We start from the raw sequence: 17,160 nt of genomic DNA, 5'->3' as shown, positions 1-17,160 counted from the left end.
TTTCTGCCATCGATTTGATTGGACATCACTCTCATTCCACTTTTCAACATCTTATCTATTCATTCATATCTTCTTAATTTCCCCCTCCCTTTCAATTTAAATCACTTCCATAAATGGTAAATTTAATTAATTTTGTCCTTCTAACCTCACCAAAAACAAACAAGTTTAGTTATAATCACAGTTTAATTTCATAATGAAGTTTGGTTTTGATTTTTATCTCTCTGACTCACCATCTTCGATCCTTCACTTTGGTTGTTTTGTTTATGGTCAACTCAAATTTTCAGTGTATCACTCACTTTTAACTTTAATCAAACGATATTTTTTATCTTTTAGTAAAAAAATGATATCTTTTATCTTTTAGCTAAAAAGAATAATATTTTTTCTTTGAAGAAAGAACGTGTATTTATCTCTCAGAGGGGACAGTACAAAGCAAAGAAAATCTAGGAGTGTGTGAAGAATGAATGATTGCAAGTCACTGTGGATGAAGTAAACAACTCCAACCCTAACTTTGTTTTCATTTGACAGTGATTTCCCATTCATCAAAGTCAATAAAGTGCTATTTATATACATCTTTTATCTTAGGTCATAATCTTTTAAATTTAACTTTACTTGCACACATTTTGTTTTCGATGGTTAAAAGTTCGGTATGCAATTGAAAGAGGTTGCATGTGATGATAATCCTACAAAGTAATTAATTACATAAATATCTTGAATATGTGGTATGCTTCAAACGATTAAAGATTATACTAGAGCTGCTTTTACTATCATCATTGTTCTATAAGCTAGCTAACACATACTGTTAAGTCTGTGTTTACATTCTCTTATTATTTTTACAATTTTTTCTATATTATTTGTTAGATTTATCAAATTTGTAATGACATATCTACCAACTTGGAAATAAAAGGTTGGATGAAAGAAAAGAAAATGGAGTTTGTATTGTCCACTATGTAACGAAGTAGAAGTTGTGAAGTGACAGTGTCGGCTGCATATTTGGCCTTTTGACTCTGCCCCTTCTTTTAACACTAAACCAAATGACTGTCTCTTAAGAGATTTCAAAATCACATCCCATCACATTATTTTTATTATTATTGTGCTTGTTTGAAATTAATTACACTCTTGGTCTTGTTTAATGTTAAATTATAACATTAAACTTTAGGTACTTTTTAAGTTTTTTTTTTTTTTTATATCAACTAAATGTTAATACAAAAGAAGTAAGTTAAACAGTTTTTAAATAAGAAGGAACAAAAGAAAAGCTAAAACAAAACTCCTAAATTACACTTTATTTCAAAGTTACTATACTTAAAATTTAAAAAAAAAATAAAAAAAAAAAAAGGAAAGAAAACAAAGAATCAGCAAACAAATAGATGTAAAGTAGTAATGGGTATGGGTTTTGATGAAAACCCAATAGATTGAGAAGCACTTCCATCTCTTATTCATAAATGTCGAAACCCTAAAAGGTAAAAAGAAAATGGCCAAAAACCACGTGGTAGTAAGGGGGAAGTGTTTGGTTAAATAATGCATTTACATATCCCAAAAGAATGAATGATATGTCATTTTCATGTGAAAGTGTATTTAGTCTCTGCAATTCTCCTTCATATCTTCATAACTGCAAACTCCTTTTCCACTATCACTTTAATTAAACACAAACTTAGACTTTATATTATATATATTTTAAAATTTTACTTTATAAATTAAAAAAAAGAAGAAGAAGAAGGAGAGAAAAACAGATAGATGTTAAAAGATAAACTAGGTGTGTTGTGCACTTTTATCACTGACTTGTGGGATACCCAATGGAAACCAACCAATTACTTCACTTTGTCCTTCAAAATTTGGATTCATTTACCAATTTCATGCAAAACAAAACTTGGAGTTTTCACTGTCTTAATGCATCTGTCCCCATCTTCACTCTTTATTCTCATTACTTACTTCAAGCACATAGGATTTGAAATTTTAGACTCTTATCAACTTATATTATTTTGTATATGATTGGAGGTGGCTGGGAAGCTTACCAACTATTATTTCAAATTAATACTAACATTTTCCTATGCTTCATTCATCTTCTATAATTTTCAGAAATTGAATAGAGAAGAAGGAAAGAAGGAGAAAAAATATAGTGATCAATAATAGAGGGCATAGGCAAAAGAAATGGAACAAATATAGCATTTTTTATAATATAAAATAATAATATTACATCTCTAGCCTATGGATAATATTTAAATGCGGTGATTTAAAAGATATGTATAATTAAGAAAAATTTAAAAGAATTGATAGTTTCTGATATATACAATCTCATATATAGCAATGTTCAAGACTGAGTAATTGTGCGACAAAAAAGAAAAGGCTATGAAAAGAAAAGTTAAACGTAAGGATCAATTTTGATCCAAATTGGAGTGATTCATTTTAATTTGGCTAGCCATCTTTTACGATTTCCCTAAGAACAACAAATATGAATACCATTTCCGTGAGAAAAACTCGAGAAGGAATTGAGCACTTCTCCCACCCACTCATACGTGCAAAGACTTCCCACTCATATGAGGTGTCCCTTCAGGTTGTAGAGTGCCCACCAACAAGCTCAATTCATCATTTTCTTTTTTGGTAAAACTTCTATCCAATGAAATATTTGTTATTAGTTTATTCAAAACTTGTATTTTGATTGCACGTCGAAGTCTTCTTATATGCTCAAAGATTCATTCATGAGTTTGGACCCTAAGAGCACCCAAATTCTAGAAGAGGGAAGGAGATAGAGGCAAATGTAGATATGCTTAAATCCGTGTAAGGAGAGAAGAGGAAAAATAAAATAATAATATATACTTTTACTAAGAGCAGAGTTGCTAAACGTCTTAAAGAGAGCGTGATCTAAGATTCAGCCGTTTTCCTAACTTGTTTCTGTTTTGTAGTTTGCATTCGACTAGAAGATTTAATCACGAGATCATTTGCCGAACTGAGCAGAAGAGAAACTGTACTTTATGCGAAACACATGGCCAAGTGCATCAACAACCCCTCATACACGGTTGAACAACACAAAACTTGAGGGTTTAGCTTTCTCTTTTGGGACTCACGGACCCCATTGGTTGTATTTCATATAAAAAGTTGGGCTACAGCCCAAATTAGCCATACATTTGTGAGTCCAAAATTAGGATATTAACTTGTTGTTTTCTATAGTTTCATTTTTGACATTGTAATTGACTATGATCATTGATTTATCACCATATATTTCATGTTTTCTTTGATTTTGAAAATAAAATCAAAGCCAATGTGGATTCAGAAGTGTCAACAAAAATTGGATGCTTTTGTTTGTCACAATGCAAATTGAACGCTTAGAAGAAGAAATAATTGTACTATAGTTTTGAACAATGACCCTGATGTATATATGAAGATATATAACCTTTGAAATGACTAAAAAGTCCTTAAAATTTATACATTATTTTTTGTCATCTTTCACCTGCAATGAAGAAAAAGGAAAACTTACTGTATTTTGCTGAAATGCATCATGAATTCATTTGTAAGAAATCAAAACTGACCCAGTTTGAACAACTATAATATACATTTCCAAATAAAATATTTGCTTTGCCTATGAATTCAAGCCAAAATGATATAAGAGAAGAAGCCAAACCAACCCAATTTGCATAATACTTGAGGGAAAATGCTGCTGCAATTCTATCTTCTACTTTTGACTCTTTTTCCATAGAACTCCAATCTTTTTCAGCATGTTGATATTCTTTTTCTTTGGCGAGTCATCGTCGAGGTCTTCAGAGTAGTACGAGCTGAGAGGGTAGTTGCTGTCAATAGAACCTGCAATGTCTACAAGTTTTCCATCTTTCCCTGGTGAGAGCATTGCAGCAGCTGCCTCAGCTGCTTTCCTCCATTGGTCTAACTGCACCCTTAACCTCCTCAATTCCGCCTCAGTTTCTGAGTTTTCGTTTACACTGCCGAGCTTGTTCGTAGTCTCTTCATTTGCAGATTTTGCTGGTTCTTCTAGATCAGTTGTTTCGCCGTGCTCTATCTTCCTTTCTGTTTCCATTTTCTGAATGCCCACACGGAGCATATCGTTTTCTTCAATTATCCCTTGCAACTCTGTCTCTTTATCTAGCAGGCTTGCCTTCAACTCCTCAATATCAGACTCGAACTTCTTCAGTTGTTCAGAAATATCAGTTTCTTTTTCACTTTCTTTGATTTTCTGATTCAAGCTTGCAGTTTCCTTTTCCTTGGCAATGCTCAGAAGTTGAGCTTCCTTATCCTCAAGATGCGTCCTCAGTTGCTTGATTTGAGCCTTGGCTTGAATGAGTTCAGCTTCAAATGCAGCCTCTTTACGACGTGATTCTGATTTTAACGATTCTACTTCTTCATAAGAACTTCTGATCTGTATTGTGCTTCGAAGATATTCATCCTGGTACCTTCTATCAGCAGCATCTAAAGCCAGTCTCAATTGACCCATTTCAGATCTAACACAATTAAGCTCATTTTTAAGCTGATTAATGTATTCATTTGCTTCATCATCCTTGTCATTGTTCTTATTTTCAGAGTGATCCTCCAATTTTTTCCTGTCAATTTCCGCAAAATCATCCTGGTATTTGCTAACAAGAGCCTCCAGTGTTGTAACTTTTTCTTTTGATTGCTCCAACTCTAAGGATATGGAGCTGAATGCTTTCATCGCATTGGTTCCTTCCGATTGAAGATTTTCAATGGTTTTGTTTGCTGTTTGCAGTTCCATATGTGTTTTCTTCAGATCTTCGAGGGCCTGAGCTTCAGAATCCTCATATTCAGAAAGCTTGGATCTGAGTTCCTCCACGAGTGAGAGTGTTTCTTTGAGTTCTATTCTGAGGCCCTGAATCTCAGCGTGTGCGGACTCGGCATGTCTACTCTGGTTCGCCTCTGAACCAGCTATCCTTTCCAGCTGAAGCTTAAGCTTCTGATTTTCATGCATAGCAGCAGCCAAAGCAGCAGAATCCATTAAATGTTGTTTTTGGAGAGCCTCAAGTTCAGACTGCCATGCTCTATCTCGATCCTGCGAAACTTTACGTAGTTCTTGAATCCGTTCATCTTCAGATGCCGAAAGGTCAAACAACTGCTGTCTAGAATCCTCAAGCTCCGAGGACATTACGATAAGCCGCTGCTTAGCCTCTTCAGCTTCCTCTTTTGCTCTCCTCTTCCCTGATTCAGAAGAGTTCAGTTGATCCTTTGTCTTTTTCAGTTCATCTTGAAGTTGAGCAATCTGTGATTCTATTGTAGAAACTCGATTTGGGCGTTTTTTCTGGATTTAAAAGATATACCAAGGAATTAAAATCATGTCAAATGAAATTGTTCAAAAACTTTTAAAAGGAACACATGGTGCAAATGTGCAATTCTCATCTGCAAAGGACTTGAAGTTGCATATCCTGATAGAAATACGTTTATGAACAGCCTTTTCCAAGAAAAATGGGGAGTTTGAGTCCAAAATAAAGGAATTAACAAATTTATTCAACATGTAATCAAATTAATAGGAAGTGAGAGATAAAAACTAAAAAACAAAAAAGAAAGAGTTGCATACTAAAGAAATATGAAATTAAATTCATAACAGCCTCTCAAACAAGCAGAACCATGGTGGGGAGAAGTACCTCAAGTACAGAACTTTGAACTGATTTTGTAACAACGGTTTTAGGATTTCGTTCCTTCGTCATTTTACTTGGAGGTAGTGGAGAAACTGAAGCCGAAACAGAATCTGAACCCGGTGATTTAAGTTGTCGGATGGGTCGAGGTTTTCTCAGTGGTTCTAAACTTCTGCACTCACAACAGAAAAACAATCAACGCACCAGCCATGGTTGACCCAGGGGGAGGGAGGGGGGGTGTAAAGGAGAATAAAAATGATATCAATATCAGTTTGAAGATGATCTGAATAGGAAGTTAAAAGAAGAAAAAGAACAAGAAAGACTAACTAACAATCTTACTTGGGCTTTGATGTCTGCATACTTTGCAGTTCCTGCTGAAGAATAAAAGCAGGTTGAATGAATAGTTGGTGTTCACCTTCAAAGCTCTCTGACCCACAAGAACTGCTTCAGTTCAGAGAATTATTTCATTAAAAATCAAACATAGAAAAGAAAAGCTGAATACAAAAATTTAGATGGTAGCTTAATCAAAATCAACAGAAAAAATGAAACAACCAAATAACAAACACTCCCTTCAAAGAAACTCCTGAGAAACCACCCCCACTTCTACCAACCAAAGCCACTTTCGTAAGATATTCAGAAAAGAAAAATATACGTAAACCAAAAGAAAAGGTATATGAAAATGCTTTCACTCGAATCTCTTTTCTCTACTTTCTTCACTTCATTACTTTCTTTCACAGTGCTCTGTTGGCCCCAACAAATCATGGCAATATGTAAAAGTGGCATAATCTTCAACGCTCTCTCCCTCTCCCTGGGCCAAACTTTTGGTTTGTTTATTTGAGAAACAGTAAAGCATATCATGAAAATTTTGTACTGAAACCCAGTAGATCAGATATGGTTGTCGTGTGTCTGCAGCTAACGATCATATGAGAAACAAAAAAAAAAAAAAAACAGAACAGAGAAAAAAAGAAACAAAAAGAAAACTCAAAACCCAGATGATCCTAAATTCAAACTCATCACAGAAAAGGGGATTAAAAGAAAATTTTTCCTCACTCAAACAAATCAGGAAATTTCAAGATATGAAAATAAGCATAAAAACCAAGCATTCTCAACAAATTTTTTTGCCAGGCTTTTTGATCTTACCAAAAGCTAGTGGTAGCTCACAGCAAATTGCTCTGGAAAACAACCTGGTTTGCCATAATTCTCATTCTCTCTATCTCATTGTAGCCTCAGTAGTATATATGGCCAAGGATTTTCCTTCAATACTACTGTTTTAAAGCTCGTCAGGGAAATCACAAGTGGGATCTCACTGTCTTTTGAAAAATCTCACTGCTAACCCACAAAGCAGAAATGTCAGCTCGAAATTTCCTCAATGGGTTTTGAACTACAGCCAAAACAACCAATGATAGAAGAAAATTTCGCCAAAATGAGCTAGCCCACCAGGTGTTTGAAGTTTGTCCTCAAACAAAAAGTTTTGTTTTTATGTGCAGCAACACAAGTAAGTCACAGAGTAAGCTTAAAAGGTAACGTGATTCGGGAAGATCACTTACTCTACACTTGATTTTCCTCTTCCCCCACCTCTGTTTTTGACTTGGAAGGTAGAACTCAGCCATCAGATTCCAACAACTTTGGCCTTTTTACTTTTAGCCAAAATTTCAAATTGAGAAAACTGTGAAGGAGCTTTGAATATGGGTCACAGCTACAATTTTTTTTATTCAAAGCAATTGGGTTACCTTGCCTTTGCCTTGACTAACATGTGGGCATCCATGTGATGAAAATGACCCGTGAATGGTTGGATCTTACAGATAGCCTTTCTCCCATGAACAGAACACAAGGACCACCACCAGAGCCATTCTGTTCTATGCTTGGAAATGTCTAATTTCTCTTTATGCTGCTCATATGAACACCAAAGGGTTGATTTTTTTCTCTTTCCTTCATGATTCTTATGAAACACTTCATGCCATGTGAAACATAGCAACTCTTTGAAATTCAGAACTTGTTCATCATTAGGAAGATTGAGATTGAGATTCTTGAAACAGTTGTAGAGTAAAAATTCAATTATGACTTGAAATAAATTACGAAAATTTAGACTTAAAATACATTTGATCGTGTTTGAGTTTCAATACGTTACGTCTCACCGTTTTTTCTACAAATTTTTAAAACACAACACATATTATATCTCTCCTTGGATGAAAACGGTGAAAATTATATCTTATTAAGGCTGAAATTGATGTAAAAAAAACTAACCTTTGAACAAATTTCAAAGTAATTTTACTCTAAAAAATAAATAATATTGCAACTTCAGAAAAGAATATGAATAATTTTAGAGGAAAAAAAATGGAAAGTATATTTATTTAATTAAGTTATCACCCTTTACTTAATTATTTAAAACCCATTTGACTTGGATGATCAAAGAGTCAATTGAACCTTAAAGTTTGGACCTTTTTATTTTTTTTAAAAAAAGATTACTCATTTGTCATGCATTGTACAGCTTTAAGAAGCTCATCTGTTAATTATTAATTACCAAAGTCAAGTCCTAAGGAAAGGGAGAATTTAGAAAACAAAAGTAATCCAATAGATTAAATTGAGATATTGAGTATTTTACACATATTATGTGAAATAGATTGTTTCTTAAGTACAATTAAATGTAAAGATTTACTAAATAATGCAAATTTGTAGCATAGGATTTCTAAATTTTGATTCAATAGATTGATGGTTTTTATGAATAGACTTCAGAGAATAATAATAAATGTTATCACCCAAAATAGTCATGTGAAACCAAAAATTAAAAAAAGAGAAAAAAAATACCTACAACCACTTTTGTTTATTTATTAGTTGAAATACAATACAATGTCTAATGTAGCTTTACTTGGAAGAAAGGCAATAAAATAATAATGAGAGTAGATTTTAAAAAAAGGTAAGATTGCATTGATGGCTTTATCTTTGAACATCAAAGCAAAACCAAAACAAAGCAACTTGACAATAAGTTGGGGACAAGTCGCTTTGTAATTAATCACCAAGGACTAGACATGCCATTGGTCCTAATTTGTTGTGAATTTGATTCAAAAGTAGGATATATTTTTTAATATTTAATCAATACCGTTACACCTGAACCTTTTTAATAGAGTCATCATTATTACTCGTATATTAAAAATCTAATGATTAAGGTCTCCGTAGATTTAGTATACGTTCAGAGGATCCATTATTATTACTCGTATATTAAAAATCTAATGATTAAGGTCGCCGTAGATTTAGTATAGGTTCAGAGGCTCCAAATCCTCTCTCAATTTTATGCTCTTTATATAATCCAGTGATAAAATTATATTCAACGTAATTTTTGGATTTGATTCCCTTACATGATAGGTAAGAGATTCTTCACCTCATATGAAATTAAAAGAAACACATATATATAACAATAAACAGTGAAGAGGTAGATTGAAAAAAAAAAAAGGAGAATATTTAGACAACTGTTCATATCTTGTAACTCATGTATCTAAAAAGTTGTTCAAATGACCATAAAACATTCAAACAAATAAGTCCAATATAAATAGAAATACTAATAACAATGTTAATATTAGTTTGAGAGTGATTTAAATAATTTTTATAATTTTATTTTTACTTAATATCGATATCGACATCAATATTCTAATTCTCCGTTTCCACGATGAGAATAACAACAATGATCAAACTTCTCCCGAATAACAACAATGATCAAACTTCTCCTAACTCTAAAATGGAGAGTGTAAACCATAGGAATGAATAGAAAGAGAGGGAAATTTACTTCACGGTAGTGAATGGGATGGAGGAGGTTTTTAGTACAAACACATGATGAAGTAAACAAACTAAAAAGGGAACTCATCTCAAATACAAAGTCGGATTGGATTTCTGTGTCAATTTCATTTTGGGCAATGCTAATCCCTCACTTGGATTTATCTCAATAAATTTTTAACCTTCTGGAACCTTCCCATAGGGTAAAAGGGGGATTTGTCAACTACACAACCATTTTGAGAAAAAGCTTTTAGGGTTTAGGTGAAGATTGATAAACTATTTTTCACTAAACCCTGTCAAGATTTTGGAACTCTAGAGTTGGTTGTTATTAGCATTTATTGAGTTTGATACTAAAAAGACAAGTGTGACCTTAATGAACATGCCTAATATTGAAGTTTTGTAAGATAAGTTTAACTAAAACTTGTGTAATCTATCCAATAGGTGCATTTTCTTCCATCTAGAAGGCTGCATATTTTCTAAATGTTTGTACAGTGTGTCAAGGTTTGGATATTTTGTATGGTTCTCGTCTCTAAACCTCTTGCTTATCTACTTTTTACCTATGTTTTAAAAAAAAAACTAAGTTAGCAAAGAAAACAACTTTCAAGGTAAGAAAATGAAAAGAAATGAGATTAATTTTCAAAAAAGAAAAACAAAATAGTTATCAGATGAGACTAAAGACTACTTTTTTTAGTTTTTAGAATTGAAAACACTCCTAAAAGGAAGACGATAAAACAAAGAATTCAATAGAGAGAAACGGTCTTTGCAAGCTTAATTATCAAAACCAAATAGTTATAATGCGGCTAGGATCAAGAGTAGGTGCTAATGCAAGTAAGAACACAGAAAAGTTCACAGAATTTCCAGGGAGAGTACCCAGAACTTATTATTGCTAAATAGCAAGTGATCACAGAACAGTTTACATAATTTCTAGGCTTTCTCATTGTTATCAATAAATCCAGAGTATGAAGTATACAAATACGAACCCCACGAATCAATCAGGACACAAGTAAATTTATGTAAGGTCAAAAATTTGACACACCAGGTGATTATAGAAAAATGGCGATCCTCCACGTTTTGTTGAGATATGCTATGCTAAGAGAACAAAAAACTGGGAGCAGCAACCATCAGAATGCAGAATTGCTTCCTCTGGTTTTCCCAAGAAGGATGTCTTTCGCCTCATTGATTTTGGAAGCAAGATAATGGCTACCACCAGCATCTGGATGATTTGCAACCATCACCTTCCTGTGTGCTTCTTTCACCTTGTCTGTTGGAGTACTCTCCCTGACAATATAATGAAGAAAAAAATCTTAGCTACAGGCAGGCAAAGAGGGCGATGTATTATTGAGAGTTTGTAGATCATTATGATGAATGATAGCTCAAACATTCATATTGATATTCCATTTTTAAAGGGGGTTTTAACATTTTAAACATAGCCAGGAACACGGAAACAAAAATAGGAGGAAAATCAATGAAGTTAGGTTTTGATAGTCTCATTGTAGACTCAGTAAATACCTAACTCCAAGAATCAAAGCTGCCTCCCTCCTTGTCATTGTAGGCTGAAAACCGCCTTCATAGAACTTGCGTAACCGAGCCGTTGGTGGCCTCATCTTGAATGCCTGCCAAGCTTGAATACCATATCTACCAGCGTAAGCTGCAGCAGCAACAGCAATTCCTGTAATCAATGGTGTAGCCTACAATGATTTACACAAGAAAATTAGAGCTGAATGCCAATATGCAACTTAAGAAAATCAATTCTATAATCCAGGAAGCTAGAATAGCTTTAAAGAAAAATTCTTTAATAAAGGAAGTTAGAAAATCCTCCTAACAATGAAAGAAGGAAGCAAAGACCAAAATCCCATAAAATCAGAACGAAAACAACTGAACTCAATATTTGAAAGCTAGGGTTCTGAATCAATTGTATATCAAGAAAAGTACGGGGAACGTTTATAAAATTTCAAGACGAGCTAAGATTTGCAACCTTCTCATAAACAAAACTGACCCCCGAATTCTGATTACTACATAATGCAATAACCCAGTCTTAAAATTTGAAAAGAATCAAAACCCATGAAAGATTCAACATTTCCAAGCTCCCCAAGGGAAATATACGAGCAATCAACTCGAGATCAAACAAAAAATGATAAGGAAAGTCGCAAGAGCACATGGACAGAACATAAAAGAAAACGAAGAATGAGGGAAGACTCACCATTAACGAAGAACGCTTGAACTCGATGGATGAACAAAGATCATTCAATGGCTATGGGTTTTTTTGTTTCCTTTCCACCAAGGGGTTTCGCAAAAGTCGATTCTAGGGTTTACTAGAAACCGAACTTGACCCGAGTCGAGAAAAGTCCCTATACGCGATATCTATTTCTATTCTGTAATAAACCGATAACGTGCGTGACCGACAAGCCAAAAACCGATTTTCTTTTTCTTTTTCTTTTTTAATTTTTGGAAGTATGATTTCAATTTTCTTGTCCACAAAGTTCCTATTAAATGCTAAATTTAACCTTAGATTTAATATTCAATCGTCAAAAAAAAAAAAAAAATTAACCTTGATTTTTTTATGGTTTTTTTTCTTAAAAAAATAAAATATAATTTTTTAAAGTTAATATTAATTTTTTTACTGTATTATAAATTCTAATTTTAATTTGTTGGTATTTTTTTTTAATGAAAACTTGAAAATATTTTTAAAAAATTTAAGTCATGTCGGCAGTTAAGCTAGTCTTGAAAAAACTTAATTATCTTTATTACATTGTTAATTAACCTTAAATTTGAAATGGCTGTATTAAAAACAAAAAATAAACGATAATAGATTGAAAATGTTCCAATTATAGATTGCTAAAATAATTAAAGAAAAAATAATACACAATAAATGTTTGGCTTTTTTGGCTTGAGTTCATATTATATATAGTCTATTAAAGATAGGAACTTCAAAAAAAATTCGTGGCTAGAATTGAAAGATTAATTGTCTTTTTAATAGTAATGATTGTTAGATGGTATAATTAAATTTACTTTTATTTATTATTTGAGTAAATGATGATTTAAAAATAAGTAATTTAGAGAGGTTTTGTATAATAATAATAAAGTAATATTATCAATAGATCAGCTAAAGTAAAGTCAGTATGCAAATTAAGGACTAACCAAAGTAAAGTCAGTATGCAATTTCAATTTAAAGGGAAAAAAAGACTATGTTAAAATATAGCAAAAAGGTAAAGCAAGAAATAAAGAAACAGAGTGGATAAATAATAATGATACACAGTAGTTTTGGGGAGAATAATCACAATGGAAGTAAATAATAGCAGTGACCCATAACATAACATATCCTGCTTTGTCCTGTGGTTTTCTCAGTACCAAACTTAAGAATTTAACAGATACCCAGAGAACATGTGTTTGAACACATCTAAAATGAATAAATACCATTTCATGGATCACTTCAAATCATAGGGTGGGTGTGTGTGGAACAATAAATAAAATAAAATAAAATTGTAAGGTCAACAAATCCTCTTCACTCTTTAGTCTTTCCCTTCCTGCAGCAGTTCATTCATGTGACTGCAGAATCATATGGTTTTGTGCATAATTTAGCCACCAACTCCATTGCTAAGGCTCTTTCCTGCATCCGGGTCAACTTCAATCTTTGGCGGGCCCAAATGTCGTCTTGGCCTCGCCGGTGAAGGTGGGTAAGAGAGCCGTTTCTTTGCTGTTGCTGCTGCTGCTGCAGACCCTTTCTCTGGAGTTCCATTCTTCTCTGCTGTTCCCAATGGACTCTGCAATCTGGATTTTGCTCTTGCTGATTCAGTAGGCGTCATATAACTACGAACAGCACTGGCTGTAGACATGTTGTCATCGTCCCTCATGGAAGGTCCTCCTGTGCTATGCCTTCGTGATCTTTCGGACTGCAAGCTAATGATACTTTTCGAGTCATCTTCATGAAGGGAGAGGATTCTTGGGCTTGGGGGCTTCAGTTTTTTTATAGCAGAAGATGGAGCTGGCTTGGAAGGAGTTGAGGAGGGTTGGAAAGCAGAATGAGTTGTCTTTTGACTGCCTGTTGGGGAATCCATCTCTGAGTTCAACTGAAAGCGGGCAAATGATTTGCTGATTTCGCCGCCGACAATGCCACGACTTGCCATCTTCTTACCAGAATGACTGTTGTTTGACTCTTTTCCTATTGGGTCAGGAACATCATGCACTCGAGCCCCGCTCCATCGCTCCGACCAGCTCCAACCCCAGGTGGGGTTACTTGGATCCATGAAGGCTGGATTGACAGATCTTGCAGCATTCTTCCAGGTTTGCTGTAGACAAATAACAATACTCAAATCAAACTTCAGATTTGATACTCTATCAAATAAATCATTTAATCATCGATTGACCCAAAAATTTAAATTAATGGGTGAAGATAAACTTAATATTATATTATCTCACACACACCCCACTTGTGGGATCAAATAGAAGACCCAACAAATGAAAATTAATATGACCTCACAGACCAACTGCCCTAATACTAGTTTGAACCATCAATTTACCCAAAAACTTAAGCAAATTAATGAAGAAAAATTTAATATTGTAACATCCAACATGAATAAAACCAGAGAAGAATGTAGGGAGTGAGAATGAAACTTTTGAATGCAGAAGGATTAAGAAATGAGATTGGAAGTTTCAGATCTGTCCATAGAGACTGTGCAAGTTGCAACTCTTAGGAACCTTTAAGTTGAGGGGAAAAAACCAACAAGAATATGAACAGAACAGTTAAGAAATGAGCCAGAAGAATTAAAATCAAAAACCACACACTAAGCTAAATAGACGAAGAACAAATCTGAGGAGCGTCACTATTAAGTAATCTAAGTGATAAAATTTATTTTAGTCTTGTTTTTATGGATAAGGATTTTAGAACACGTCACCTGATGAGTGAAGGAATATGCAAGGGCTCTCTCCCTCCTCATTGCAGCCTCATATTTGCTCAGTAGGCTGGCTTCAATCTGCTCCTTTGATTGTAAACTGTCATCCCATTCCTCTCCAATCTGCAGTATAAACAAGGGGCTTGCTTAATTTACAACAAAAGTCAAAACTGTGAGTCATGAGCGGGAAAAAGAAGCTACTTTCATGTTTTGAGTTTAGAAATCTTATCCTCAAAAATTATAGAAACGACCCTCCAAATATCTTCACAATATTACATTATTGTCCAGTTTTGGAAAATCTTTTGATTTCATCCAAAAGACCTCATATTATTAGAGATAGTTGTCCGCACTTATATACCATGAATTTCCTTCCTATCTAGCCAATGTGAAATTTTGGTCGCACACCAACAAAAGATATGAGATTTAACAAACTCTCATTTTTAGAATTCATCATAATGACTTGTGAGAATAAACACAAATAAAAAGATTGGTAATGGAAGAGACCCGCAAGCTCTCAAGGTCTTTTGCATGCTTTTGAAGGAGTTGTTTCTGGAGAGCCTGATTCTCCTCCAACATCCTAACCCTCCTAAAATGGATCTGAGATTGAACACGAGCCAAAGTCTGCATGCAACGAAGGGTATTTGAGGCTTGGCGTTTCACAGTAGAACTCTCCATCAGTGATTTCAGCCTCACCAACCCACGTAAAGCCCGTAATGCCCTTCTTGCCTGAAGTAAAACAACAAAACTATCAAACATTGTGGGTCTAGAACTAGAATTTATCTCTACAGCCATTCCTCACACAAGATTAGAGAGATCGATAGATGGCAAGATTATTATAAGGAACCATTACCAGGTATCCACGGAACACAGTTTGGATCTTCGTTGCTGCAACTTCCTCCTTAGGTGGGCTGAAAATTTGAGTTTCCATAGAGATTTGCACAACTTCGGCCACAACAAAAGGAGTAGCAATAGTTGGCTCAATAGTAGAGACACTAGCTTCATTAGCTTGAGTAGCTGCAGACGTTGCTTCTGTTGGAGAAGCAACTTCGACAGAGCAAGGCTCATTGTTATCTTCACTCTCTGAATGGATGATATTTGCCTCTTCTGGCCGAGGTGGCGATGGCAATGTCACAGCCTCTGTAGAATCTGGATTGGGATGCTTTTGCTTTCCAAACCATTTCTTCTTCGACTTCTTAGAGCCCTGCACAGACAGTTGGTATAATATCAGAAACTCAAAAACATGTTTTCTTTCTTATTCATAAATGTACTTAAAAATCTAACAAAGTTGAAATCAAATCTCCTTCTCGATGAGGATGAAGTAACCCTGATGAGGAAGATTTTCATACCTGAACTTTCTTCTCTTTGGGATCTGGACTGAGAGCTTTCTTTACAGAAGAAAACCAAGTTTCTTTCTTTCCCATCTCCTTATCATTCCTATACTTAAACCCCTTTATGGTCATACAAAAAATATATCAGTCTCAAAAACGACATCACACTCACTCACCTACAATACTAATGATGAAATTTCCACACTGTCCAATTCAAATGAATAAAGTTATTTTGCATACATCAACTCAAGTATCCTGTGAACAATGCAGTTGAGGAAGGAGGGAGTAAAGATCAAACACAATATGCAAGTATCTAATCGTTAAAAGTTATTTTATTTAGCATACAATACAGGATTCCTGTTAACTGATTAAGCCTGATGGAGTAGGTTAAAGTAAAATCAGGCAACCCCAAGTCTTTAGATCTCTCCACAACAAAGAAGAAACATATAGTTTGTCAAGTTGAGTCAGCAAATAATCAACTCCCAACCCAAATATTGTAAAATTGGGGTAGAGAAATTCCTAGTTCTGAGAAGAAAATCACAACCCCATTACAAAAGATTAAACAAAAAGACGATTACTCAATAAAAAAAATGAAGGAAAACAGAAAACAGAAAGAATACCCAAGTGAAAATTTAAACAAAATCATAAATCTCCCGTCACAAGAGATTAAACAAAGAGAGGATTACTCAATAAAAAATTTTAAGGAAAACAGAAGAATACCCAAGTGAAATTTCAAACAAAATCACAAACCCATTACAAAAGATTAAACAAAGAGACAATTACTAAATCAAAGAATATAAGAAACCAGAAAAAAGAAGAATACCCAATTGAAATTTCAAGCAAAACCACAACCGCATTACAAAACTACAATGAACAAAGCAACAGAGACCAAGTAGAAGGTGGAAGTAGAAGGAAATCGAAAAGTGGGAAGATGAAGAAAAAGGGAAGAACCTGAAATGAGAAGTTTCAGATCTGGAAGAGATTGGTTTCTTCAGTGTTCAGTTCAAATGAGTGGTCCCATTTTCCGTTTGCTCAAAAGGGGTTGTAGAGAAGTTTGAGAAGAATTTGTAGAGAAGGAAATGGAGAAACTGAAGAAGAGCCCTGTTAATGGAAATTTGAATCCGTTCCGCTTGTGGGTTTGTCTCTCTCCGTCTGGCTTTTGTAAAGGGGCAAATCAGATCTTGCCAAGAAGGGTTGAATGATATGGGGGAGAGAATATGAACGAAATGAAGGGAAAATTAGCTGTGGTAATGAGAGAGACGACCCCACTTTCTAGTTTTGCCTTTGGGTAATAAACCCATCGAAAGGACCCACTTGGTTGAACAAACTACCAAGCCTCTCTTGCTCTAAAGAATCTCTTCTCCTTCTCCTTCTCCTTCTTCTCACAGCTCCCCTTAATCAACTCTTTTTCTTCTCAATACAAAAACATTTATTTTCAACTCATCTGACCTTCTTAACGGCTCATATATTAAAAAAAATGTTTTCTAACTATTTTTAAAAATTTATTTAGTTTTATTCGTTGAAAAAATTACAAATATATAACAACAAAAAAATCACAAAACAATGGATACTCGTTTTTTGTTTTTATAATTA

General features: G+C 34.2%; 3 protein-coding genes across 7 annotated transcripts; all 3 read right to left on the bottom strand.

Annotated features, from left to right (window-relative positions):
• Positions 1 to 3,344: 3,344 nt before the first annotated feature.
• Positions 3,345 to 7,466, bottom strand: LOC101222949 (interactor of constitutive active ROPs 2, chloroplastic). 5 transcript variants are annotated; one of them, XM_031884275.1, is made up of 5 exons: positions 7,133 to 7,465; positions 6,726 to 6,911; positions 5,925 to 6,026; positions 5,595 to 5,757; positions 3,345 to 5,251 (listed from the first exon to the last, which is right to left on the bottom strand). In XM_031884275.1, the coding sequence occupies exons 3-5, from the start codon at positions 5,942 to 5,944 to the stop codon at positions 3,665 to 3,667; spliced, it is 1,770 nt and encodes a 589-aa protein (XP_031740135.1). In that variant the 5' UTR covers positions 5,945 to 6,026; positions 6,726 to 6,911; positions 7,133 to 7,465; the 3' UTR covers positions 3,345 to 3,664. The 5 variants fall into 5 exon arrangements, with proteins under 5 accessions (XP_031740135.1, XP_011653600.1, XP_011653597.1 ...); XM_011655298.2 differs by lacking the exon at positions 6,726 to 6,911 and having other exon boundaries at positions 7,133 to 7,466; XM_011655295.2 differs by lacking the exon at positions 7,133 to 7,465 and having other exon boundaries at positions 5,925 to 6,029; positions 6,726 to 7,126.
• Positions 7,467 to 10,195: 2,729 nt separating this feature from the next.
• LOC101203148 (mitochondrial import inner membrane translocase subunit TIM14-1) lies at positions 10,196 to 11,725 on the bottom strand. Its single transcript, XM_011655293.2, has 3 exons — positions 11,551 to 11,725; positions 10,860 to 11,038; positions 10,196 to 10,628 (listed from the first exon to the last, which is right to left on the bottom strand). Exons 1-3 carry the CDS (start codon positions 11,551 to 11,553, stop codon positions 10,472 to 10,474), a joined length of 339 nt encoding a protein of 112 aa, XP_011653595.1. The 5' UTR covers positions 11,554 to 11,725; the 3' UTR covers positions 10,196 to 10,471.
• Positions 11,726 to 12,557: 832 nt separating this feature from the next.
• LOC101203393 (protein IQ-DOMAIN 1) lies at positions 12,558 to 16,885 on the bottom strand. Its single transcript, XM_004142063.3, has 6 exons — positions 16,519 to 16,885; positions 15,586 to 15,687; positions 15,090 to 15,440; positions 14,744 to 14,965; positions 14,243 to 14,362; positions 12,558 to 13,636 (listed from the first exon to the last, which is right to left on the bottom strand). The coding sequence occupies exons 2-6, from the start codon at positions 15,658 to 15,660 to the stop codon at positions 12,926 to 12,928; spliced, it is 1,479 nt and encodes a 492-aa protein (XP_004142111.3). The 5' UTR covers positions 15,661 to 15,687; positions 16,519 to 16,885; the 3' UTR covers positions 12,558 to 12,925.
• Between the last annotated feature and the right edge of the window lie 275 nt (positions 16,886 to 17,160).

This window comes from Cucumis sativus, chromosome 4, assembly GCF_000004075.3.
Source record: "Cucumis sativus cultivar 9930 chromosome 4, Cucumber_9930_V3, whole genome shotgun sequence".
Lineage (NCBI taxonomy): Eukaryota > Viridiplantae > Streptophyta > Magnoliopsida > Cucurbitales > Cucurbitaceae > Cucumis > Cucumis sativus.
The sequence above is the reverse complement of the archived record's forward strand: the minus strand, read 5'-3'. Positions and strand labels throughout refer to the sequence as shown.